The 26784-nt window shown below is 52.3% G+C and overlaps 1 protein-coding gene across 1 annotated transcript in view; it reads right to left on the bottom strand.

The window, feature by feature from the left end:
* Positions 1 to 6447: 6447 nt before the first annotated feature.
* Positions 6448 to 26784, bottom strand: part of Hs1bp3 (HCLS1 binding protein 3) — a 32072-nt gene continuing 11735 nt past the window's right edge. The window contains exons 5-7 of the mRNA XM_051143373.1: positions 13091 to 13245; positions 11862 to 11997; positions 6448 to 7012 (exon numbers count right to left, since the gene is read on the bottom strand). Of these exons, the coding sequence (XP_050999330.1) occupies positions 6757 to 7012; positions 11862 to 11997; positions 13091 to 13245 (547 nt within the window). The 3' untranslated portion in view covers positions 6448 to 6756. The remainder of the gene's footprint in view (positions 7013 to 11861; positions 11998 to 13090; positions 13246 to 26784) is intronic.

Below are 26784 nucleotides of genomic sequence, written 5' to 3'. Positions count from 1 at the left end.
AGAGAGAGAGAGAGGAAGATGTGTTTATTTCCTCATCTCCATGGTGCCCGGGAAAACTCCCTTGTCTGCTTTGTAGGGTGAGCTGGGATGAGGTTGCCACCCCCACTGCCCTGCAGTCATTAGTCTCATCAGAATGGCTGGCCTCCAGCATGTTCCATTTACCCTTCTTCCTACACACTCCACAGCCCACACCCAAACCGCGTGGCCCTGGCCTCAGTGGGTCAGATGGTTCTGTGCTGCCATTTCCCAAGGTTTCTGAGCCACAGTAAGGCAAGGGAAACCTGCCACTACCCAACCCTGCAGACCAACTCCAGGAAGCTGAGTGACAGGTATAAAATGACACACCAAATGCGATGTGACTCGCCTCTCATTCACACCTGTGTTCCACAGTACCCCATAGCTTCCCTTTCCACCCAATGTCTGGTCCTTCCTTTTAGTCTAGGAGGCCTGGGTTCAAATCCTGGGCCTCCCTGTAAAGTTCACTGGAGTCATATACTAACCTGGAGCAGGAAGTGAGGCACTGTTAGGTGTCTGCTCAGCCTTGGATGCTGGGAAATAAGTGGACAAATAATCTGTCGTCCCACTTTCTAATCTAAAAATCATGGCCCTCTGGGACCCAGAGCACTTGTCAGGGGAAGTCAGCAAAGCGGCCATTAAGCCAAAAACCAAGCCAGAAGCAAACATGGGGAGAGGTTAGGAGCCTGTGCTTTAGAGGCAGGAAACCAGTGTGGCCCAGCCAGTTCTGAGAGATTAGCACACGGCCCTTTGGCTCTGGAAGCCTTAGGCTCTAGCTCCATGGCTTCCTTAGAGCCTTTTCTTACTTTTGCAGAGGTTGAATGAGAGGATGATGCTCAGGAGCCAGCTGCCCGGGAAGGCTGAGCCATGGCTGAGCCACACAAGGACCATGAGCTGGATGGCAGTGAAGACTCCAGAACCGGTCTTCACTGGCCTGTGCTGCCCTGTAGGAAGGAAGGCAGGCATGTCGCTGTCTCCAGCATTAGCAGAGACAGCTTTAAGAATCACCGAAGCCTCATCTGGGCAGGAGGCACAAAGAAAAGATGCTGAACTCCGGGCTCAGAGCACAGGCCGACACAGAACCGGAACCCAGAGTTACAGAACAAGGAGCCAGGCGTGGTGGCACACGTCTTTAATCCCAGCTCTTGGGAGGCAGAGGCAGGTAGATCTCTGTGAGTTCGCGGCCAGCCTGGTCTACAAAGCGAGTCTAGGACAGCCAAGGCTACACAGAGAAACCCTGTCTCAAACCGCCCCCCCAAAAAACAAACAAACCAACAGGACAAGAGGGAAGGAGGTATGTCTGCCTGGGGCCACTTGTGAATGGCAAATGCTCCGGGCAGGAGATGGATGTAATGGGTTGATGAGGGTCTCCCCAAATTTCAAGTCTATCTAGAAGCTGTGAAGATAGCTTTTGGGGGCGGGGTAGAGGTGATAAATGTGATTAAGACAGAATGAAGTGTACTATATACTAGGCAACATCAGCTTCATGGCTAGAGTTCTTCTAAAAGGGAATTAGGGCACAGAGATGGATGTGGGAGAGACTACTGTGTGACGACAGAGACACGCAGGGCACCTGTCATATGAAGCTGGAGGCAGAGTCCAGAGTGACAAAGCTGTAAGCTGGGGCACACCCGGGGCTGCTTAGCAGTCTGCAGGAGCCAGGGAGAGATAGGAAAGTGATTCTTGGAGACTATAAACACCCAAGCATTATGTATCTGACTTCCAGAACTGTTAAGGGAGGATCTCAGACACCCACGCAGGGACCAAAAACCGCAGCCAGGTTGCACACAACAGACTGTATGTACTGGCAAGTGGCAGAGAGAAGGGGACATTTTCGTGGTGTCTGATGTTTGGGGAGGAGCCTAAAGAACGGAACGGAAGCTAGATGGCTTCTGGGAGGACCAACTTTAAGGACTCATTTTCCATCTATGGGTCTATTTCCGTGCCTGGAGCAGGCCGTGCAGAGAGCAGATCAACAGGAGTGTTCGCTAGTCACACTAACTGTTCTTTCGTGTGTCCTCTGAGACCCAGAACTGTACATGGCACACTCGTGACCCCATCTCTGCTGCTCACACTGTATGCTCTGTGTCCCTTGTCTTGTTCCCGATGGCTTATGTTTGCTTTCCCAGCCTATGGCCACCAGCATGGTGTGGCCCTCCCTTTACAGGACTGACCTATTCTATGGACTTCTATTCGGTTTCCCTAGGACAGCTGATGGCCTGTGGTTGATAGGACACAGTTACACACGCACTAGATACCCACTGAGCACTGTCTGGAGATGGGGAATTGGACACAACTGGCCAGCATGGCTATAGGAATCTAGCTAACCCAGCTTCACTGAAAGAAGTAATTGTAGGCTGTGCTATAATGCTGAGCTGGCAGAGAAGCATCGGGCCCCTGGAAGTCATCATCAGAGGGAAAGCCCACCCACCGAGGCATTTGCTGAGCCCATCATCTCTGTGCTAGGGGCCTCAACTTTTTCCTGATGTGTGATTTGAGGATTGCAATCTCCAGCCCCTCACCAGTGGCCAGAGCCATGGAGATAAGAGCCAGGGGTCAGCAAGCAGGGCAAGGAATGGTGTTGGTACGTCATGTTTACTCACTGCATGATACCTAGCATGGATCCCATGGCCAGTGCTGAGTACAGGGTCACTGAAATGAATCCACAGGCCTCTGACCACCCCACCTGGCCACGGCAGCTCAGCCTGGGCAAGAGTCCCTCTATGGCCAGGCAACGGTGGTACACGCCTTTAATCCCAGCACTCGGGAGGCAGAGGCAGGCAGATCACTGTGAGTTCAAGGCCAGCCTGGTCTACAAAGCAAGTCCAGGACAGTCAAGGCTACACAGAGAACCCCTGTCTCAAAAAACGAGGGAAAAAAAAAAAAAAAAAAAAAAAGAGTTCCTCTGTGATCAGCTCCTGAAACTTCTTTAAGCACAGGTGAGACTCAGCTGTAGTACAACACTTTTTTTTGTTTTTGCCTTTTTGGTTTTTTGTCGGGATTTTTGTTTGTTTGTTTGTTTTAGCTTTTCAATACAGGGTTTCTCTGTGGTAGCCTTGACTGTCCTGGACTTGCTTTGTAGACCAGGCTGGCCTCGAACTCACAGGGATCTCTGTGCCTCTGCCTCCCAAGTGCTGGTATCGAAGGTGTGCGCCACCACACCCAGTTGATAGTCAATCTTCTAAAAATATGTTATTGTGGTTATGATACACGTGCATGGGTACAAATAGGTGTGCACAGAGGCAGGAAGAGGGTGTCAGATCCCTTGGACCTGGAGTTACAGGTGATTGCGAGCAACCCAACCGGTTATGGGTTATAGGTCCTGGACTTTGATGCTTTGGAAGAGCAGCAAGCTTCCATGGCCCCAACCTCCCCGTGGTGCTGTGAGTCATATGAGAATTGCTATCTGTTCATGTCATTCCTCTACCAGTCCCTAGCCACACTTCCCCCCAAAGGTCCCTAGGGTACAGAATGGGGTGGCAGTGGCTCAGAAAAACAGTCCACAGTTCATGGGGCATTTAAGACTGTAATTGAGAGCTCAGTTACTCCGAGGTGCTTGTGCATCACACAGCCCTCAGCCTGTGTAGAAACAGCTACGCTAGGAAGTGCCCACAATCTAGGGGCTATATTGATGGCTTTGTGGTCCTTTTTCTCGGGATGTGTACACCCAGGCAGTGAGTGAACTAGAAAAGTAAATGTAGGCTGATGCTGGGAATTAAATCCACAGCGGTTCGTGGACATGAAGCCCAGGTGGCAGAAGGAGACAAAGAGCTCAGGTCCCAAAGAGCAGCATGACTTGGCTGAGGTTAGCCTCCCCAGCCAGGGCTGTAGCTTCAGGGCAGATCCTTGAGCACACCGGGATGAGCAGAGATGCAGAAACAGTCCCTCCACTCAGCCGGTGGGTACTCTCCAGCAGTGGCCAGGATGCCAGCCAGGCCAGGATTAGCCCTAGAACTGGGACTTTCCAGAACTCTGCCAAGCTCACGGTGTTCTAAGAAGAACAATGATGGGAGAAGGGAGCAGCGGATGCAGCCACTGGCAACACTTCCTGCCCACGGAGCCCATAATAGCCTTCAAAACAAACACACACTGCATGGAGACATTTGAGCTGCAGGCTCCTGAGGAGTCAGGCCTCAGCACAGAAGAGTGGGATGGTTCCTCCTCAGGAACATGGACTCCAGTTCAGTCGTGACTAAGGATCAAAACGAAAGTGCAGAGGGAAGAGAGGCCATGGGGTGTCTCCCACTGCTCTGCGCACAGGCCTGAGAATCCCTAGGAAGCTGTTTGCTCTGCAGTGGATGGCAAGTCTGCAGGACTGTATGCTGCAGAATCTGAGACAAAGCAGCACTTTGGGGTGCTGGGGTTCCAGGCCAGGCTTGTGTACATCCATCAGGCAGGGCACGCCCGAAATCGTGACAATTCCAGCCCCGTGTGCTCCTTAAGATGAGGATCTGGAGGGAAGGGTGCTCCTCCTACACAGGGCTTGGCTGAGGGACTACTGGCTGGAGACTCCAGCTGGGCCTGGACTTCTGGGCCCTCTGCCTCATTTTACACAATGGGAAAGACCTTCCTTTCTCCTGGTCCCCAGCTACGAGACAGCTGGAGGGCTGGGGCAGAGTCAGCAGACATAGAATACCTTCCCTGGAATATCCCAGCCTGAGAGAGGGAGAGAGAGAGAGAGAGAGAGAGAGAGAGAGAGAGAGAGAGAGAGAGAGAGAGAGAGAGAGAGAGAGAGAGAGAAAGCAGACATAAACCACTTTCCTTTGTTACAAAGGACAATCTCCTAGAAACACAAACACTCACACACATTCACCACCACTTTCCTCCCATCAGCACAGGCATGGAAAAAAAAAGGACACAAATTCTGGCTTTGTCACACACAGACTTTACTGGATAGCTAGCTGGGAGATACAGACTGGCTGTGTAGGTCACAGACCTGTGGTCAAAACAAAGCATGATTGGCAACCACCCATGCCAGGGTGTCCCAGAAGCTCCACAGCAGACAAGTCCCCACTAGCGGGCAGAACCACAATAGAGAACAGTAGGTTCTCTAGGGACCCCAGCTGGGGACTGGTTAATGGTCATCCCTACACATGCACAGCTCCTACGTCATCTTACGCCCAAAGCAGGTGCAAAGTGTGCACGTGTAAGAGAGGTAGAGAGCTAGTAGCCAAGGCACAGAGGAACGGATGTAGTGGGGGAAAGGTCCAAAGATGCCAGGGACACAGTTGGGTGGCTCTGTACAAGACTAGGCCATGTGGTCTCTCCCCACCTACTGAACCTTCCTTTGCAATCAATGAGGAAGGGGCTTGGTGAGGGGAGTTTCTGGGCACTGGGCTGGGTACCAGGCACCAAGAGATGTGGTGTGTGTGTGTGTGTGTGTGTGTGTGTGTGTGTGTGTGTGTGTGTGTGTGTGTGTGAAGGCCTGCTGGTGAAAGGGAAATAGAGTTGGGAGTTGGGCTATCCAGGCTCTGAGGAGACCCTCAACCTGGCAAGGCAGAGTACTCTGGCCCTCTACCTAGAACCATCTATGCCCTCTCATTCAGCAGATGGCCTCCTCAGAACTAGGCAGCTGACAAGGGACGTGATAAGATGCCAGATAGGTCAGACCTGATCCTCCTGGCCTGATCCTGTAGCTCTTATTACAAGGGAGGAGCTGGGGACCCTAGACACTGAGAGCAGCGAACAACTGAACTGTGCCACTTGGGCACTCCTGGCAGCGGCTCTCAGACCCAAACGGGCCCTTATGACGGCTCGGTCAAGCACAACTGAGACAAGGAGCAAGATGGGTGCATTTTGTTAAAAACTACACGTTTCATTAAAACATAACCAAACACACCTAGCTCCTGACACAAAGAACGTACTCTAACATTCTTTGTTCCATGAAAGGCCGTCAACTGGAAGACACAGGACTGACTGGTGCACAGTTCCTTCTCCCTTGGCTGGTGGAAGGCTAACAGTCAAGTTCAGATCCTGAGGGCAGACGAAGACTTGCAGAAGAACCCTCCGAACCTCATACCTTATGGGCCAAGCTCCGGGAGATGCTAAGATCCACCTTGTTGACAGCTGCCATCAAAGGTGCCATGGGCTGGCCAGGTCCTTCCTTGGAAAGGAAGTGGAAGCCATGGGGGGTTCTGCAAGCCCTCTATGCTCTCAAAAGGTAAGGCTGGGCCTAAGTTTTCCTCTTAGCATTGGAAGCCAAAGTAGACTCAGAAGGGATCTGGGTCACAGCATCCTGGATAACTGGGCTTTCTGCTCAGAATGTACCCTGGGGCCCCAGCAGTCCTGCCAAGTAGAGATTCCAGAGTGGCCTGTCCCAGGTACCCCTTTAGCCCAGCCTAGGCTCAGGGTTAGTACTCCTTCCTGTGCTGAGCTGCCAGAGCCAGTGGGTACAAGTATGCAGAAGGTGTTTCTTCCCTGAGGGACAATGTCCTCTGATTTCACCCTCCCTCTCTTGAGGTCAGGCCCTTGTTGAGCAAGACACACCCATAAGTACCCTCCTTTTCATAGCTAGCTGGGCGGGGATGATGCGGCTTGGTTCCTGTGGTTTTCCCACTGCTCATTCTACAGAGAGACCTTGTCCATCCCGTAGCCCAGGTGAAAAGGAAAGGATATAGTACCGGGACTGGGAGTCCAAGTTTTCATTTTCATTGGTGGTCCTTGCCTTGCAGGCAGAACCAACACATTCACATCCAGGCCTCCTCGCCAGGCCCAGCATAGGTGCGGGGTGGGGGTGGGGCGTCAAAAGAGGCTGGGGGAGGCTTGGGCAAGTGTGTCATGGTCCCGAATGTACTGCAAGATGTCCATTTCATCCATAGCTTGGATCTGTTGCTGCTTCTGTGGTCCAGCCCCAGTTTCCGACAGGCCCACGGGAGGGGGCACAGTCGGTTTCTTGGGCAATGCTGGCTTAGCAGGGACTGGAGGTTTGGGCTTAGTCTGGGGCTTGGGTTTAGGTTCAGATCCCAGGTTCAGAATCTGGTCCAGGTCCTCTTCAACTCTAGGGAACCAAAGAAAGAAGTCCTGGACATAACTATATCCACAAAAGGAGCAAGGGCCTAGAGCATTGTCACTTCCCACGTGGGCATCAAGCTACCTGCTTGCCTCAAGTCCAGGCCTCACTTTCTGTACCACCCAAAGCACTGAAAAGAAGCCCAAAGGCAGGTCTTTCTGACCCTTCATCTCTGACGCAGCCAGGGTAGAGCCAGTCCCTTGGTGGTGATGCCACTTCAAATCTGCTGGTGTCTTTTGGGGACTTCCCTCCCAGCCCTTTAGAAATAACTGCCTGCTGCCCGGTACCAGATTCCGGACCTTTGCAGGAGCACCTTAGAATCAGCATCTTATCTCTCTTTCAAATGCTGACTTGAGGGAAGGACATATATGTGTCTAACTTGGCAGACAGGAAGCTATAGTGCAGGAGGCTGGGTAGCTCTGTGAGAGGGCACTAGGCCATAGTCCTACCCGAATATTTGATCCAAAAGGCACACCGTGAAGCTAAATCAATTCCACTCAGAGTTGCAGTAAACACGGGATTCTGAGCTGCTGTGGGATGGGGTTTGTTGGCCTCCGCATATCTCTTGAGTCACTTGAGTTCTAGTAAAGGCTGCAGTGGACTCAGTCAGTGCTCATCATGATTGGGTCATGTGAGACTGGAACAATGACTCAGCAGCTAAGAGCACTGGCTGGTCTTCCATAGGACCCAGGTTCAATCCTCAACACCCACAGGGAGGTTCGTGACTACCTATGCCTCCAGTACAAGGGAATCCAATCCTTCTTCTGGCCTCTGAGAGCACTGTACACACACATGATGTACAGATACACACACAGGCAAAATATCCATAGACACAAAGTAATAAATTAAAAAAATGTAAAAAATAACTGGGTGATGGTACAGTCCCTGATTGCCCACTGGCTGATGGGATAACGGACTAAGGCCTTAGTACTGATGGGCAAGGAGGAAAGCATGTCTGGGTACTGTCATGTCCTACCGACAGGCCACTGTCCCCCTGCTCTTAGCCTGGGGGAGCCAGTGTTGTGAGTTCCCAGCCAAGGCTATCTCAGAACCAGATGTGCACTACAAGCCTCAGTTTACCCACTCCATCCATCAACCTACTCAGCACCCTGGCGAATACCTCAGGTCATGTGCTTCCATGTTCTTTACTTTGTTTGATGCTCTCAAAACACTGGGAGCAGATATGGACTCTGGTTCACAGAGGTGAAACTGAACTATAGGGAAGCTAAGGGGGTGGGGGTGGTGGTGGGGGGGGGAGGAGCCCTGCCTTGGGTTTCCATGGCTACGGTAAGAACAAAAAGCAACGGACCCATAGGCTGTCATAGGGTGACCACCTTCCTGCGCACCCCTGCATGGAGGCCCCTTCTCCAAGCTTCAGGGACAGGCAGTCTCTAGTGCTGATAGTTATCTCCACAGACAACCTTCAGCCGTGTCAGATCACGTGAGCACAGCACAGCGACGGAAAGCAGCCGTGGGGTGGGGGTGGGGGCAACCTAGCCTCTCAGTGCTCAGTCTCCAGGAAGGGAGGCGGAGCATTAGCGCTGTACAGCAGTTGTGAACAGGGCTGGCTTCTGCTGCTACTTTCTTTGTTTGATTTTTGTTTTTTGTTTTGTTTTGTTTTGTTTTGAGACAGGGGTTTTGTCTGTGTAGCCCTGGCTGTCTTGGACTTTGTAGACACCAGGCTGGCCTCCAACTGACAGCAATCCTTCTGCCTCTGCCTCCTGAGTGCTAGGATGAAAGGCGTACACTACCACGCCTGGCCAGCTTCTACTTCTTAACTAGTAGGTGGCCTCAGGCCACTCAACCACCTCTCTAGCTCCCTCAGTCTCTGCCCATATATACAGGAGGGGTGGCTTTTGCTCCCCTCACCTCACAGAGATCCTTGTAAGGACCAGCTAAAACAACACACGGGAAGTGCTTCACAAATCTAAGGGAATGCTTCACACATCGACTCTGACAGCCAGCCATTAGCTGTTCTAGAGCCATTGCCTCACTCCTCCCACAAGGCACACATGCAACCCAGCTAGTCAGAGAGGATCTGATAATGATAGAGGCCAAGAAGCAGCCACTGATGGCTGGAGAGGGGTGTGGCCAGAGAAGGCTGGACCGGGTTCCTAAGGAAAGGGAGAAGGAAGATGGTCCTGGCATGGATCAGCAAGATCCTGGAATGACAGAGAGCAAAGGGCAGTGAGCACGGAAAGCAAAAGGACTGAGGCTGATGACACGGAGGCTCTCTGCAGTGGGCAGTGTGTTCTTACAGCAGGACCCTGAGTAGCCCAGCAGGACTGCGGTGGGGGAGGGGGGCAGGCGTGGCCAGAGGAGCATTCGGTCTGTACAACGCTCTGGTCATAGAAGGCCTGAAAGAGGCCTGGGTGAGCACAGAGCATCCCCACTGCAGGGTCCCAGAGAACTGCCCACCAGGAACCGGCTGATTGGGAGCTCTGAATTGTCCTGTCTGCTTTCTGGGATGACCAGGCCTTTTAGAGCCTGCTTGAGTGGGTGAGAGAGAAGTGAGCAAAAAGTTTAGAGGGAATGGTGGGCCAGTTTCTAGAAAGATGAGCCCCTGCAGGGAGATGTTGGGAGGTGTCAACATGCATGGGGCGACTGCTCCTGCCAGTCTCAGCTCCAACGTGTCTCAGCTTTCTCCAGGGAGCATTTGTTTTTTGACTCACTGGGTCAGGGGTTGCCTTCCTTGATGTCCTCTGGAGGACATAACGGGTGCCCATGAAACGGTCAAAGGAACAGAACCATCTTCAGAGTTCTTCAGGAAAGTTGAAACAGCAGCTAAAGGCCTGAGACCGATTTCAAGCACAGCCATGACTCCTTGGAAGGAGTCCCAGCCTTATCTGTTGAGGTTGGGAGGGATGCCCTGGGTGGCCAGCCACATCATGGCCAGTATCGCCATGTACAGCATACGTATAGCATAGTACAGCATAGTATAGCATACGGATGGTTACACATGCTCCTCAGTACAGGTCTAACTAACTTAATGTCTAGCTCTTCTCTTCCAGATCCAGGTAGTATGACGTCAAGCATCCAGGGGTTGAAGTGGATCTCCTGAAGTGTTCTGTGCCCTGAGGCCATAGCTCTCTTCTCCTTCCTAAGCCCTCACAGAGGCCAGAGCTCAGCTACAGAAGACTGACTTCAAGGCTCTGGGACAGAGGCTTCTTGAACTCTGCTTGGTTCATTCAATACCTCCGACATGGCTGCCTCAGGAGAACTGAGGCTGAGGTAAGTGGCTAACAGAGTGAGGGAGGAGTGAAAGCCTGTTACCAAGAGAAGTCCAATGGCTGCCTGAACAGGAAGAGGAAGGCACAAAGAATAATAAATTCTGGCTCCTGCTCTCAAGAAGCCAGCTTTCCACTGCCAGATGCCTTGCTAATGGAGGCAGGGATGCAAAGCCCACATTCTTTAAGGCCTGATTCCCACGGGCTTTGCAAGATGGGGAGGCACAGTGAAAAGGGAGGATCCCAGGGACCAATAAAGCCATGAAATGCTGCATGGCAGTGCTTGCTTGTGCATGACAAGCCTGCTTAAAGCTGGTGTCAGCTGGCCAGGGAACGCTGTGAAAATTGCCTCGACACACCCACAGAACAGCGTTCTGTGGAACGTGGGGTGCAAAATAAGGGGTTTATAATATGCAAGGCAGGGGAGGCACCATGTTATCCATCCCAGGGGCATATACCTTCTGTCAGACTTCTCTGTCTGTGCCTCAGTTTCCTCCCCTAAAGGAATAACAATGGCCCTGGCTCCTCCCAGCCAGCAGGATGTCAGGAGTGAGGACACATGATGAGAGAGTGAACAGATGCCAGGGGCCTCTGGGAGATGTAAATACAAGACGCCATCGGGGTGACTCAGGCTTGGCGGGCACTTAGAGGGCTGTGTAATAGCCTGGGGCTGCTAACGAGGGGTGCCGATGACAGCCTCCAAGGACCATGGGCCTCAGTGCTATATAAACTGTTCCTGGAGAGAGGCAGTGCTGCTTCCTGGGTATCACCAAACACGTGCTGCATCCTAGTGGCATGGACAGGGAGGTAGTGACAACACGGTGGAAGCAACTGGAAAGCAGGCTATTGCACAAAAAGTCAGGGAGAACCCACAGCTCGCGGCAGGAAGGCAGGTCTCTTAGCTTCCTCTCCAGGGGCTCAGGGCTTCCATTGGAGCAGAGAGGTGGTGACAGAGGCTGAAAGGAGTGGTGGCCTTGGGCAAGTGATCTTTCCTATACTATTTTCTGTAATTGCAGAGAACAGCACCCATCTTAGAGGCTGTGTGAAGGGTAAACAAGATTATCTGTGGTGAAGCAATCTTGCTGGATGCATAGCAAGCTCTAAGGAAAGAGCCAGCACCCCACCCCCCACCCCCCAGATACACACAACATCTGACTTCAACCTTCATGTAACAGATTAGTCCTGGCTTTCCCTACTCTGATAGGACCCTCTTGGTGGACCGGCCATCGCTCTGTAGCACATTTGTGCTTTGTTCTCTCTAAGCGTGTCGTAGTATAGCAAGGGTCCGTTTTATTTGTTCCCACTTGTGCCAATTATACGTGCTCGTGAATTATATAAGTTAGTTATTCCTTTAACGACACTATTAAAATAGAAGTGTGAAAAGGAGTGTAGCTCTCTGTGGAACCCGAGGGGCTGCCCTGGTTGCTGACAAGCCTTCCCTAAGCAAATCCTCACCCCCTTTTAGCCATGGGTAGCCACTCATGGCTGCAGGACTTGGCCAGGCCTGGGTCTCTCCTCTCTTGTGGGCTGACGCTGGTTAAAAAAAAAAAAAAAAACACTCTTGCACTTGGGTAAGAGCTAATAAATTCTTCCTGGAGACCACACAGTACCTGAACAGCTCCTTGGAAGCATCCCGGTGTTCTGCGCTGGCTGTGGGCCCTCCGCATTCGTGGGCAGCCGGCAGCAGTAAAGGGTCACCCAGGGTGACAGCCCCACCAAGATCAGGGTCATCGAACAGCCTCAGGGCTGGGGGAAGAAGTAACAGATGGTAAAAGAAGTGCTGGCCTTGGCCTGGTTCTGTTCCAGTCCTCAGGGACAACTTCTCAGGACACTGCGCCAGGCCCCCGAAGTTCTGGCAGTACTGGGCCCTTGAGCTTGCCCACAGGTACTAATGAGCAGGTAGGTACTGAGGGGCACTCACCAGCTGCAGATCTTGTCAAGGCTGTGAATAGGGAGCAGGGATGCCAGCCGTGAGTTGCCCATAGGACCCATCTTCAGTAAGCCCAAGCATTCCCAACCTCTCCCCTTCCCCCACCCCGTGAGCCTCTCACAGCTGCCCTTTGGGAGTATCAGTGTTGTCTCTCCTTGAAGCATCTTTCCCCAGTGGAGCTGGCTAGGCCTCCTGGCCTTTTGAGATCTGCCCCTGCACTCCCCCCAAGGATGCCTGCTCTCTCCTATGGGAACCTGTGTTTCCGCTCAGTCCTGAAAGGGACTTGCGTTGTGCTAAATTTTCAGGCTATGCTATCTGTCTTCATCTCCTCACGGGCTCTGAGATTCTATGGCTGGAGATGTGAGCTGGACCTGCCCTTGCTGGATGCTCACCAAGCATTGGAGGAATCAGTAAGTTATCATCAATTCTCTCCCCTGGGGAGGACCTGGGCAGGCATGAGGAAAGGTCAGAGGCATCTATGGAGACGTGCCAAAGCTGCTGAGCATTCCCTCTGAATCCTGCAGCATGCCTTGCAGGAGAGTCCATGTGGGTGGCATACCGTCATTAAGATAAAAAATGCATGCACAGAGTCCCATGCGTGCCCAAGGTAGGCCAGCATCCTCTTCTATTAAACAGTTCCAGGGAACTCCAGTGCCCATGTGGCTGCAGATGTAATTAAGGAACTAGGTCTCTAAGCAGCTAAGAAAACGGTCACTTGCTTCCTCTATAGGGCATTCAGAGTTAAGTGTGCAATCCACAAATGTTCCAGCCTGTGGGGACACCAGGTGTGAGGGACACCAGCCACAAACCTCTGCATTCCATCTAAACAGAGCAAGGATGAGACACCAACAGCCACCAAGCTTTAGGCCAACACCAGGAGCAAACACCAGGGACACCACTGGTACTTACAGTCCTGTGTGGTCTCCAGCGGTCTCTGAGGGGACACCTTCTTGCCCGGGCTGAAGAGCTCTGCATCCGGGTCTACCTCCTCATCAAAGATTGTGAGCCTAGGGGTAGGTTTGGGTCTCGTGGCCACTTCTGGATGTTTCTTGGGCTTCTTGGAGCTGGAGGGAAAACACAAGGATTCCCATGAGTACATAGTTGGCTTACTGGTCACTCCCAGGCTCATGGTGCAGCTGTGGCCTTGCAGATGCTAAGGGCCATAGAAACAGTTCAGGAGAGGACCATAGAAAGGCCTGGGGGAGGGGGGGCAATCCAATCATAGCAATCCCAGCAGGTGAAGCAACCTTAGCAGTCCCCAAATCTCCAATTGATAGGTCCTCCTGGCCTAAGGGAGTTGAAGAGACTAGAGGAGGGAGGCGAGAGGGGCCAGTGTTGAGCATGTGCCAGGAATGAGCTTTCCTATGACCTGACGCCTGGACTGAAGGATTCGCGTACTGTGCTCAGGTGTGATGGACACTGGGAAGAGCAAGAAGAAGCACGGGGCTATCTGGACCAGATGCTGATAGCCAGACAGCTCCTAACCCAGATGATCTACTCAGGTGTCCATGGGTCTGACAACACGCTTTTCTTCTGAAGGTGGGGGTACCTAACAGAGACCTCAGAAAGCTGCTCTCCACAGCCACGTGGACATGGGGTAGATGTGCTCTGGGGCTCAAAGGTCAAGGAACAGGAGAGCAGGAAGAAGCTGGTATTAGTGACTTTTCTCTGTGACAAAACACTTAACAACAACAACAACAAATCAACTTGAGGAAGGCAGGGATTACTTGGGTCACGGTTTGAAGGTACAGTCCACCATGGCGGGTGGGAGTGAAGGCGACAGGCCAGAATGACACAGCCGGTCACAATGCAGCCATTGACAAGAAGCCAAGAGAGACAAATGTGCTTGGCTTGCTTTACCCCTTTTATGAAGCCCAGGACACCACAGCATGCCATGGTGCCGCTCAGGGTTAGGGTTGGTTTCCCAACTTCAGCTAATCCAATCCAGAAAACCTGTTACAGACCTGACTAGAGGCTCGTCTTCTGGCTAATTCCAGATCTTGTCACACTGACAGTATTAACCATGACACAGCCCAAGTCTTGGTTCCACTGTGCATGCCCATCTTTTCTCAGTAGTGGGCCTGTGGCCCTGCTATCGATCGCTGTGGGCCCCCAGGATAGCCTACTTCTTTGTCGAGTTCTTCTGGAAGCAGCCGGCTTGGCTTTGCCACACCTGTTCGCTGATTGCTGAGCTCTTGCCCTGGGATGCTTGCAATAGGAAATTGGGGTTGGGGTTGGGGGTCCAGGGAGGCTTCTGGTGTGTGCTACAGTTTTACAGGAAACCTTCATGTTGCTAGATCACATGATCTGGGCTGCCTCTGTGACAGTGCTTACAGATCACAAGCTTGGTTTTATTTTAACAAATTGACCTCATGCTGGGGTCGGGGTGGGGCATGGGGGTGGTGGTGGGGTCTGCCACTCACATTAGACATTTTAAGATTCCTACAAACAGCAAGGTTTTTTTCTTTTTTACTGGAAACTGGGATTGCTTTTGCCTGAATGCCTGGCAGCCAGTTCCACTGGACTGAGATCATCTCTGAGCTCATGTTGGCAACACTGTGGCAAACTGCACAGAGGCTGGCCTTTGCCAAAAACTGTAACACAGACTATGCAGTGGCAGATAAAAATAGCAGTTTCCCTGGGACTGCAAGGTTGAGGACTTTAAGATGACTATTCCCACGGTTTGGATGTAGATGGATATGCTGGCTAGATTTTATGTCAACTGGACACAAGGTAAGGTCATCTGGGAAGAAGGAATATATATTTTGTTTTTATTTGGGTTTTTTTTTGTTATTTTGAGACAGGGTTTCTCTGTGAAGCCCTGGCTATCCTGGAACTCACTTTGTAGACCAGGCTGGCCTTGAACTCAGAGATCCACCTGCCTCAGCCTCCCAAGTGCAGGGATTAAAGGCGTGTGACGCTGCTGCCGCCACCACCCAGCTGGAAGAAGGAATCTTAGGTGAGAAAATACCACCATCTAGCCAGTGGGTAGGCAAGTCTGTAGGGCATTTTCTTAATTGAAGACTGACGTGGGGGAGAAGACTGGCACGGTGGGAGTTACTACCCCCGGGGAGGTAGTCACAAGTTGTATAAGAAAGCAGGAGGCACAGGCTACAGAGATCAAGCTTGTAGGCCTGGCAGCAACATTCCTCCATGGCTCCTGCCTTGAGCTCCTGCCCTGGTTTTCCTGGATGATGGATGGACCACAAGTCATAAGACGAAATACACCCTTTCCTCCCCAAGCTGCTGTTGCTCATGGTGTCTCATCACAGCAAGAGAAAGCTTAGCCACGAGCTTAGCTTGCAGCCATAGCCGAGAGCAGAGAAGCCGTGGAAGCCAGGAAGCTGTGGAGAGCCATTCCTTAGACAGTTCCTGGTGCTCCCGGTTATGGCCTTGTGGGGAGACACTGGCCAGATGGGGAAAGGGACCATCGCAAGGACAGCCACAGTCCAGATTCCCTGTGCCAATATGCCCGGAGGGCCCTGGAAGCTGTGTGCGTGTCTCTTTGTGGAACGTAACAATCAATTGTGTTTGGGAGCCCCTGGAGCAGCCCTGGGGGGCAGGAAGAGAACTGTGGGCTCTGTTTCACCACCAGTTTATCCTTTGATCACCTATTATAACATCCTTTGCTTGGCCCCTGGCCCTGGATCCAGTGGGCGCCGCCTGCAGTGACTGGCAGAGAATCCCATTTACACCTGCGCCAGCACCTGGCCCAGCAGCGTCAGGAAGGCAGGCGTGAGACTGCTCCTAACCATTCTGGGAGCTTTGTGTCTTGTACTACATGCACGCTACCCGGTCAAAAGGCCCAGGGGGCAGGGAGCAGAGTTTCCTGTGGATCGAGAAGAGCAGGAGCCAAAAAGCAGGGGGAGCCTGAAGAACAAGAGAAGCGTTTGGAAACAGGCAGGAAGCCAGGAGAATCTTCAACCACTTCCTTACATCTGCTCAGTCTGGTCTTGACAGCACAAATGAGGCTAGACCGCCCTTCTGGGCAAGTTTCCTTCTCAAACTGGACTCATACCTTTGTCCTCCTTGGTGGTATCTGTGATTTTTTTTTTTTTTTTTTGCCAAACTGAAATAAAGCAGCTGTTGAGCTCTGGAGGGCTTAGTCAGGCACTGTCTGTACTCTACCCCACCCTGCCGAGCTGTCCTGCCCTCCAACTCTTCAGACCTCCCAAGGGAAGACAAGGGACATCAGGGGATATGGAGCTTTGGGATCTGGGAGCCCCAGAGTCTTGTCTGATTGGCCCTAAAACTGCAGAAAGGTGTTCAGCAAATACTGGAAGGGAAAAGGCAGGCAGGCATACAGGCATTTGTCCTCTGTGTAACTGGACAGTCATCAGATAGAAGGAAGACAGATTAGCTGACTGGAAGTGGGGAAGGAGAAATAGACATACAGATAGACAGAGTTCTAACACATCTCTAATTCAGACTGTTTCTACTTGTCCCGGGAGGAGCCAGGGAGCGAGGGTCACAGCGTGTGTCTCCCTGCTCATGTTTACAGAGCTCTTTCTCTGTTCCTTCACTGCTCTCCCAACATTAGCCTCTTGCCAGTCTAGTGAGCCGCAAGCAGCCTGTCCAGAGTACCCCTACGACTGGCCGGCGCTCACCAGGCACCTCCCATACAAAGGAGCCTGCAATAGGTGATGCAGACAGACCACCGGCCTGATACAAAGGAGCCTGCAATAGGTGATGCAGACAGACCACCGGCCTGAGACATGCAACTGTTCCCAGAGGCTGTGAGCTGAGCAGTCAGTCTCAGACACCACTCATTCCTGTCCGCCTGTCACAGCTGGAGTCACTGAGGGCTCAGGGAGGGATCCCTGGAGGAGGTAATGGAAGCAGGCAGCTGACCTACTGGGCTGAGGGTAGAAGCGCGTCTTTGGCTCTTTGGCACCAGCTGCCAGTCACCCCGCACGAGCCCGGCTGTGGTGACAGTGAGCAGAGGGAAGGGAAAGCCGTCCCTCATGGAACTTGCTCATTGATCATGGTCTGGCTTGAGCAGCATGAGTGGCAGGTGAGGTCAGGGTAAGTCCTAGAGGAAACAGTATGACACCATTACAAGAACTCTAAGTGATGGACAGATGGGGGTCAAGTCACTTCATCCAGGATTTGAGTCACTGGGACTTGGAGTGTCCTCCTCCTACGCTTCCCTAGGCCAACGCCACCACCCAGCTGTCCACAGACACACAGCTCACCCTCGGCACTGACAGGAGGCAAAGCCACTTACTGACAGAAGATTCATTTTTCTCTCATTGCCAGGGACAGGGCAGGGTTTGCAGCCCCTGATTTGCTGGCGAACCTGTACAGATCTTAAGGGCTCCCTAAAGAGGCATCTTTGCCCAGCACAGGCTGTGGGAGGTAGACAGGGCCCCCCTGGATGGCCACAGGCATGTGTAAGCATGTTCATGCTGGTGTACAGACTGCAGTTCTCCTGCTGCGTGCCTGACAGGAGACAGATGCACAGTTGGGCCATGTTCTGAGGCGGCCGTGCAGCACACACAGGGAGATGCGGCAGCTGCTGCCGACAGCTCCAAGAGCTCTGCCTGGCCAAGAACTGTCTCACTCCCCATGGCTCAGGCACTTCTGGTGACAGTGATTGACACATGAGAGCAGCCTCCACTTTGGCCACCCAGAGGCCTTGTGGAGCCAGTCCAGATTCATCCACTTCCCGCAGCAACCAGCGATGGGCACCAGCTGCCCTGGACCTGAGAGCAAGGGCCTAACAGAGAGGGTCTCCAGACACAGCCAGCCTGCCTGGGTCTGACTGGACAGAAGGCTGGAGGCCACAAGCAAGACACAGACTACCTTCCAAGCCAGGGCGATGCTTCACCAAATACGGCAACAATGATACCACTTTCCTGCTTCTAAAAATAAAGCATTTTTTTTCCCTGTATCTTCACCTTAAATTTGGCTGTTTATTTCAATTGTAGAACATTCCTAGGGTGTCACTAAACAATCTTTTTATATATGTACAGGTGCATGTGTGAGCATGCCTGTGCATGTGTGTGGAAGATAAAATACAACCTCAGCTGTCGTGCCCCTGGCACTGTCCACCTTGATGTTTGTTTGTTTGTTGTTTTTTGAGTCAGGGTCTCTAGCTGGCCTGGAGCTCAGTGAGTAGGGTAGGATAGCCGGCCAGTGCACTCCAGGGCTCTGTCTCCAGCACTCCAGTCTCGGGACTATAAGAATATGCCAGCACTTTGGGATTTTTATATGTGGGTTCTGGGTTTATTTGGGCAATCTCCCTAGTCCATAAAAGTCTTTCTGAACTTTATCCCTGGACAGCTTTACCTGTAGCGCTCCACACACAGCTTCCCTGGAGGAGAAATTGCCAGGAAAGAGAGGGTCATGCTGCCTCGTAGAATACTCTGGAACTTCAGGGAGCAACTGGATGTGCAGAGGTGAGCACAGCTTGGCCACACCCGGGTTGGCCTCACTGCCTCTTGGTGAATTTTCTTAATTTGGCAAGTTCAAATTAGGAGGAAGAGCTACAAAGAAAACACTCTGCAGCCTGTGTGCAGACAGCTCTGGGCAAGGCTAGGGTCTTGACGCTGTTTGATGCTGCCCAGTTTATAATTATGGGCTTAACAAGGAAACAGGCCCAGGTGTGAAGAACCACCTGGACAGACCTAACTGCTGTGGATTCTAGTGGCAGCAACCTAAGCCTCTTCAAACTTCTCCGAGTCAAGCTCTACCCCAGGGACCAGGACCTCTGTAGCCACTCCCTCTTCTTAGATTATAGTGACAACATTTCATTTTCCTTGCCCTCACACCCACCAAATCGTCTCACCTTCAGGGGCAGGTGGTGGTGACCCTTTGGTCTAAGGCAAATACCCAGCTCTGGTTATGCTGTAATTATTTCAAGAGATACAATATACACATGGGACAGGGGAGGGGGGCAGGTTACATAGACACTCTGACCGGAGCCTGCAGCAAACAGCTCAGGAAGGCAAACCATAGCCCTTTGCAGATGCCAGTTCCCAATGGCCAAGCATGATCAATACCTGCCAGGTTGCTTAACTGTCACCTTCACTTCCAATTTAGTGGGACCAATCGGAGACAGCCAGGCAAACACACACCCTTAACGATTCTCTAAGGATTCTCCAAGGCCCGGGACATCCGGCTTTGAGATACTCAAGATGACAGACCCCCAGTGACTGTCCAGCCCTACCTTCTCTTTGTCACCCCACCCCTACCTGCCTGTCTTTTAGTTTCCGGCCAATGAAGGTGCTAGTGGTCAGTTGCACCCCGGCTACTGCTGAGTGAGCAAGAGGCCTTTGTTCGCTCTTACTTGAGTTGTCTTTTCTTCCGTCCCCATCAGCTTCCCACCGTATTCTAGTGGCTGGCATGGCTGAGGAAGTTGACCGCCACTGTTGAAGAGCTGTCTACCACCAACCACGTCATCCAAGCAGAGAGCAAGTGGATAAAAATGGAAACATCGGGGGTGGGGTGGGGTCGGGGAGGGTGGTAGCGCACGCTATTAGTCCCAGTACTCGGGAGGCAGAGGCAGGAAAACCTCTGAGTTCGAGGCCAGCCTAGGCTACAGAGTGAGTTCTAGGACAGCCGGGGAAACACTGAGAAACCCTGGCTCAAAAAGCAAGCAAGCAAACAAACAAAAAGCTAGAGAAGTCCAGACCTGACACAAGTAGTGGTCTCAGCTGGGCAAGAAGGGAAAGTTCCTGAAGCACCCCCCTGGTCACTGAAACGCCTACTGTCCAGATGCTCCTGCTAACTCACAAATGCTCCTCAACTCTATGACCCAGGACATGGAGTCCAACCTCCCATTGAACACAGACTGCTATGGACATTAAGGCAGGAGGATGGTAGACTCGGCCTCCAGTGACTCTGTCCCTGAGGAGCCAGGTAAGTATCAGTTCTATCATGAGCTCTGCCTAACAAACCCTTTCTTGCCACGGGCAGAGCTGTGGGAGGCAAGCCTGCCTCCTCCAGCTGTGGGGTGCACCTGGCAGGAGGTGCAATCCCTGCATGCACATCTTTAAACTGTTCCCTGGTGCTGAGATTTGCATACCGATGGGAGGCAGGCACACTGCCTGCTGGAATTCTTCTGATGCTATGAAGGCCTCAGGAGGAGTACAAACCAGTTACAGCAGTTTACCAAGAGCTTTCCTTTCTTCCTCTTTGACTCTTTGAGCCTATACCCTTTGGAGCTTTGATGGGAATGGTAAAAGTTCCTGGACATCTAGACAACCCTTGCCCTACCCAACTGGAGGCCCCTTTGCGTTTGCGTTTGAAATCCTAACCAGTTCACAAGTGAAGAGGCCACAGCTCTTCAGCAAACTGCCTGTAGCCTGCTTCAGAGCTGGGATGTGAGTGTGGAATCTGACTCTGGGGGTGGTCATACATCTTGGAGTTGCAGCTTTCACACTGGCTTTCAAACTACACTACAAGAGGCCCAGGTTCTTTAAAAGCTATCTAGGGCCACTTTAGAAGACAAAGATCTAGTTCCCATGCCTGTTGGAATGGAGACAATTCTACTTGGGTCTGTTTTTGACATTAAGAGTCTGTGTAAAGCTTCCCTCTTGAAAAGAATCCTTCGCTATTGGGGGGGGAAAAAAAAAGGTAGGAACTACTGTGCTAGCCTTAGTGTAGTCCCTGAGTCCCTTTATTGAGGCTGGGCTGGGAGCACTGAGAGCCTGGGTGGGAAGAGCTATAGCAGGGAATACCTGTGCCCCTTAGTAAGGGTGGCTGAATGTTTTGGCTCTGCCTTCCTCTCTGCTTCCAGGCTAGCCAGGACCTGGGACCATGGAGGTTCTCCTGGGGGGTCCCCACTGGGGTATATGGTCCTTGGAGAACTCTCCAGTGGGAGACAGGCAGCAGAGAGAGTCAAAGGGAGAGGGTGGCTGGGATGCCCTGTCCACTCCTGCCCTCTGAGCTATGACTGCCCTCTGCACTATGGGAGAGCGTGGCTGAGGATGCCCTGTCCACCTCTGCCCTCTGCACTATGGGAGAAGATGGCTGGGGGATGCCCTGTCCACCCCTTCCCTCTGCACTATGGGAGAGCATGGCTGGGGATGCCCTGTCCACCCCTTCCCTCTGCACTATGGGAGAGCATGGCTGGGGATGCCCTGTCCACCCCTTCCCTCTGCACTATGGGAGAGCATGGCTGGGGATGCCCTGTCCACCCCTTCCCTCTGCACTATGGGAGAGCATGGCTGGGGATGCCCTGTCCACCCCTTCCCTCTGCACTATGGGAGAGCGTGGCTGGGGATGCCCTGTTCACTCCTTCCCTCTGCACTATGGGAGAGCGTGGCTGGGGATGCCCTGTCCACCCCTGCCCTCTGCACTATGGGAGAGCGTGGCTGGGGATGCCCTGTCCACCCCTTCCCTCTGCACTATGGGAGAGCGTGGCTGGGGATGCCCTGTCCACCCCTTCCCTCTACACTATGGGAGAGCGTGGCTGGGGATGCCCTGTTCACCCCTTCCCTCTGCACTATGGGAGAGCATGGCTGGGGATGCCCTGTCCACCCCTGGCCTCTGCACTATGGGAGAGCATGGCTGGGGATGCCCTGTTCACCCCTTCCCTCTGCACTATGGGAGAGCATGGCTGGGGATGCCCTGTTCACTCCTGGCCTCTGCACTATGGGAGAGCGTGGCTGGGGATGCCCTGTCCACCCCTTCCCTCTGCACTATGGGAGAGCATGGCTGGGGATGCCCTGTCCACCCCTGGCCTCTGCACTATGGGAGAGCGTGGCTGGGGATGCCCTGTCCACCCCTGGCCTCTGCACTATGGGAGAGCGTGGCTGGGGATGCCCTGTCCACCCCTTCCCTCTGCACTATGGGAGAGCATGGCTGGGGGATGCCCTGTCCACCCCTTCCCTCTGCACTATGGGAGAGCGTGGCTAGGGATGCCCTGTCCACCCCTGGCCTCTGCACTATGGCCACCCCTGGCCTCTGCACTATGTAGGGCATCTCTCAGATGTCTTCATACTCCAGTGCCTGGGCTGCTGCAACATGAATAAGCACGACAGACACAGGGCTCATTAGACAGGGTCTGGGGTTCCACACAGGGTTGAGGGGGACCTGGGAGTCTATATCCCCACCTGGTTCCAGGCTGAAACACAGCCCCAACTGCTCTCTGTTGTAAAAAAGTAGCCAGCAAACGCCTCATCTCCCGGCTCAAAGTCCCCCGAACAGGAGTGATGGCAGTGTTATTTATTTAGCAAGAAGCACCAAGGAAGGCCATTCCGGGGTTGCTTGCAGACAGGAAGCGGGCAAGGCTGAAGCCATCTCCTCCCCAGAGCTCCTGCCATGGATTCTAGATGCTGGGTGTGCAAATCTAGGAGGACCAACAGGGGTTCTATGGACATTCAAAGATCGAAGGATCGTCCCAGAGCAGAAATTTCATCCAAATACAAAACAAAAAACAAAAAACAAAAAACAAAAACAAAAACAAAAACAAACAAAAACAAAAAAGCAATCATTATTATTACACTCAACAAGAGCAGTTATTTCATGGGAAAAAAATGAAGCAAAATCTACATGAAAATAATGATAAAATAGTCTCCAAGGAAAGGTCTTCTCCACTTGAGTCCTGGACCCTCCCCTTGGAGAGTATGAGAGGCCACTTCACAGACATGCAGGGACAGGAGCCAGCTGCGTCCCCTGTCACTAGCAAGCAGGCTAGAGAAGAAGTGGCAGGCAGTGGTGTATTGATGGGCAGGGTGGAAGAGAAGAGGGACCTCAGACAGGGCAAAGGCACACCCCCAAGGAGCCTTTATCAGCCAGAGGCCCCTGCAGAGCCAGCAGGGACCTTGCTCTGGCCTGTAACTTAGGCGAAAAGTTAAGACTGTACCCACGAATTCCATGAGTTCCTGCCTGCAATAGCAGAAGCCTGTGGAAGGCACCACGGTGACCACACGCTGGGACCTGACAGTGCCACTTACATTGCCTGGGTCCGAGGGGCTGGCTCAGAGTCTGGGGCGATACAGCATTGATCTGGAGGGGGACCTAACAAAGATGAGGAAAACACCAGACTGTGGAAATCATAGATATGAGATAATCCCATTGTTAAAGGAGACATGGAGCTTGTAAAATGTCTGTGCTCCTGGGGAAAACACTTCTTCCTGTTTTTTCCAATTGCTCCCAACAACCAACCAGGGTCCCCCTTTTTTTTTTTTTCCTGTCACAGTGAAAAATGTTCCTAGCACAAGGCACAGTTTTCTCAGATCCACAAACATGCTAAAATAGAATTACACAGAGAGTATGTATGACAGAGAAAGGCGCCCGAGACAAAACACTAATTGGAAAAGCAGAGTGTGAAACAGAATGTACGCTATGTCTAGAGCCCAGACCGTACCAGGACAGGGTCAGAGAAAAATCCCAAAACTAAGGAGCGATGCTGTTTGAATGGGCTAGGGTGTAGGCTTTTCTCTGTGCTTTAACAGTCTACCGAGGCTGACTTTTCCCTACTCAGAGGCAGGTTGAAGAGACAAAGAAAAGCCACCAGGCCAGTCAGGCTACAGCTCTGTGCCAACTGCTCCCACCCTTGAAGACAGTTCTGAAATGGAGCCTGAGCGCCTCCCTGTGGCCACAGCAGGGAATGTCTGCGGCTGAGCACAAGAAGGCTGCAGCTCCAGAAAGGTAGGTAGAGGTGTGTGTGTGTGTGTGTGTGTGTGTGTGTGTGTGTGTGTGTGTGTGTGTGTGTAGGGGGAGAAGTAGAGTGAGTGAGTGGGAGCAGGGGTGGGTGGTACTGTGTGTGCAGAGGAGCAGAGAGAGGAATGTAGAATATAAACCTCCCATGGATAACAAGAATACTCCACCAAAGGGTGAGGTGGGCAACCCTCATGTCTGTGAGTGGAAAACCTGACCTCGAGTTTCTGTCACATACCAGGTGCCCTGGTTAATTTTTTTGGTCAACTTGACCCAAGGTAGAGATCCCTATGAGGATCCTCAGCTGAGTAAATGCTTCCATCAGATTGCCTTCATGGAAGTCTGTAGGGCATTTTCTTGATTAATGGCTGAGGTGGGAGAGCCCAGTGCCAGCTTTGGGTAGGTGGGCCTGGGTTGTATAAGACAGCAAACTGAAGGCTGGTGGTAGAGGCAGAGGTAGGTGGATCTCTGAGTTTGAGGCCAGCCTGGTCTACAGAGTGAGTTCCAGTACAACCAAGGTTACATACACAGAGAAACGCTGTCTTGAAAAACCAAAAAAAAAAAAAAAAAAAAAAAAACCAAAAAAAAAAAAAAAAGAAAGAAAGAAAGAAAGAAAGAAAAAAGCAAATGGAGCAAGCCAGGAGATCCAGTCTAGTGAGCAGCATTCCTTGTAGTCTCTGCTTCCATCTTTGTCTCTCTTCCCTCAGTGATGGACTGTGACCTGGAAGTGTAGGTCGAGAAAACCCTTTCTTCCCCAAATTGTTTTTGGCCATGGTCTTTATCACAGCAATAGAAACCCAACTAGAACGCCAGACTTCGACCACATCCCTGCTCCATGAGTATTTGATTTCCTTCCCCTAGCTCTTGCCACATCGCCAAAAGATGACTGCAGGTGACCTCAAGCCCTGGCTCTGCCATTTGGGGCTATATGAATGACCTCAAGCCACCTGATGCTAGACTTCAGTGTCCTACTGCAGAAAACAAGAGCGGTGCCAGTGTCAGCCTCCCAGGGCTGTTTTGCCATGCGGCGCCAGCAACGGTCCCAGAAAGCAGTTTTACATGTTATGAATCTTCTCACAAATGAAGCAGTGTAGGAGCCATCAGTGCCCAGTGCAATTATGGGGTTTCCTATGTTCTTGAACCTTGTCTGGTCTCACATGAAGCCTACACATGTGTGTCCTGACATATAACAACATTTACCGCGGGTCACGGGCAATTTCAGAAGTGCCGTCTCAGAGGTAACATGAGCTCCCACAAGCAAATGCCAATTAGCTCAGTTCCTGGCATTGAAAAAAAAGCTCTCAAAAAAACATTACTTATTATTCCTGACAGAGCCGATAATACCAACTGGTGTCACATGGGTCCTTAAAAGAAAATCTGGCAGGCAGGGGAGACCTCTTGGTGTTGGTTTCCCGGAATCCTGGAGCCAGGGCCCCCCAAGAGCACAAAGCTCACTGCAGGTGGTCCCAGGCTGGCTGTCACGCAGCTAACACCCCACCCCCCAACTCTGCTACTAGAGTAAGAAATCCAAAGCAGCGCTTGCCAATCCCAAGAGCATTTTCCTACCCAAAAAAGGAGCCACTTCGATAACTACGTTGTTCAGCCAAAGGCTGGTGCGGCCTCAAATGTCCATTTCAGTTTGGCACTGCTTGTGGTTGCTGAGAACGACAGATGGCGTGAGTTCAAACAATGCCTTATCCTTAACAAAATAAAGCCCCGGCAGGGCCCTAGGGCTGGGAGAGGTTGATAAGGAGTAGGCACTATAGGATCCTCCCCCATGTCACCCTGGTATCCATACTGCCTGTCCCTGGGGACCTGACCCCTTGTACTGGCTGGAAGCTACTGAGAGGACACTGATTCCCCTGGGCCTGCTGCAGTCTCTGAGCCTGGACACCTTTGTCCATTGTGAGGCCTCGTCTCCTCTGTGGTGGTCTCTCAGCCCTGCAGCCCACGGCTCACGTATCACACTTGGGGAGGAAATCCCACGCTGGGTGAAGCAGCATTTTGGGGACCTCATTCTGTATGTTGTCACAATGAACGTGCCTCCAATCCTTTTGGTGGCTCTAGTTTCAGGCAGGCCTCCCTCGTCTGTATACTGAGGATGGCAGTAAATTCCTCAAGACCTATTTATTTGTCCCAGAGTCGAGAAGGGATGACCTGGCCCATGGTCAGGTTCTGTTTAAAGCAGAGTCTATGATGACAGCTAGTGTTAACGTCTATGCGTCCTAGCTAATCGTCCCCAGAGCCCCAGTCAAGAGCCCATTTACTTGGGGGAAAACTGAAGAAAGAGGCAGCCTGCCAGGGAGCCTTAGCTACTGACGGCTGGAGCTGGGATTCAGGCCCCAGCAGTAAGTCCTCAGACTCCGTGCCAATCCGGCACCATTCTTTACCCTAAGCTGCTGCAAGCAAGGGAAGGAACAGATGAGGCACAGTATGTGAAGTACAGAGTATTATGCCCAGCACAGAAAACATTAGTTGCTCTTTGCTTGAGCCAAGAAGGAAAAAAAAAAAAATTCTGGGATGGCTGAGTAGCAGGTTTCCATTAGGGAAGTGATTAGGTACTCAGCCCACATCCAAGGGAGGGTGTGTGGCGGGAGCTGTCTGGCTCTGCACCTCCTCCTCCGGCCTGTGCACTGTCCCCATGGCCAGCACAGGGTGATCCATGTAGCCGGGGCTCTGGAGCAGCTCACTGATTGGCTGAATGCATCAGAGAGGAGTAAACCTAGCTGGTCTGACTCTTCATCTTCTACTGGGGTATGTGTGAGCATGTGAAGGGACAGTGTCCTGTCACTCCAGTCAGCACCTGCTGGTGCTTACACCCTTATGTTCACGGAGGCCTCCAACAGTCCTGGAGGAGCCGAGGTCAATCCTGCCTTACAGCAGGTGAGGCATGCTCAGGGGCAAACAAGTCACATTGCCACCCACTCTACAAGAAGGAGAACCCAGGTCCAAGTGCCAGCAGATCGGGTCCAGCAGCCTGTACCACTGAGCTT

Source organism: Acomys russatus, chromosome 1, assembly GCF_903995435.1.
Source record: "Acomys russatus chromosome 1, mAcoRus1.1, whole genome shotgun sequence".
Classification (NCBI taxonomy): Eukaryota; Metazoa; Chordata; class Mammalia; order Rodentia; family Muridae; genus Acomys; species Acomys russatus.
Note: the sequence above shows the minus strand (reverse complement) of the source record. Positions and strands in the feature narration are given on the sequence as shown.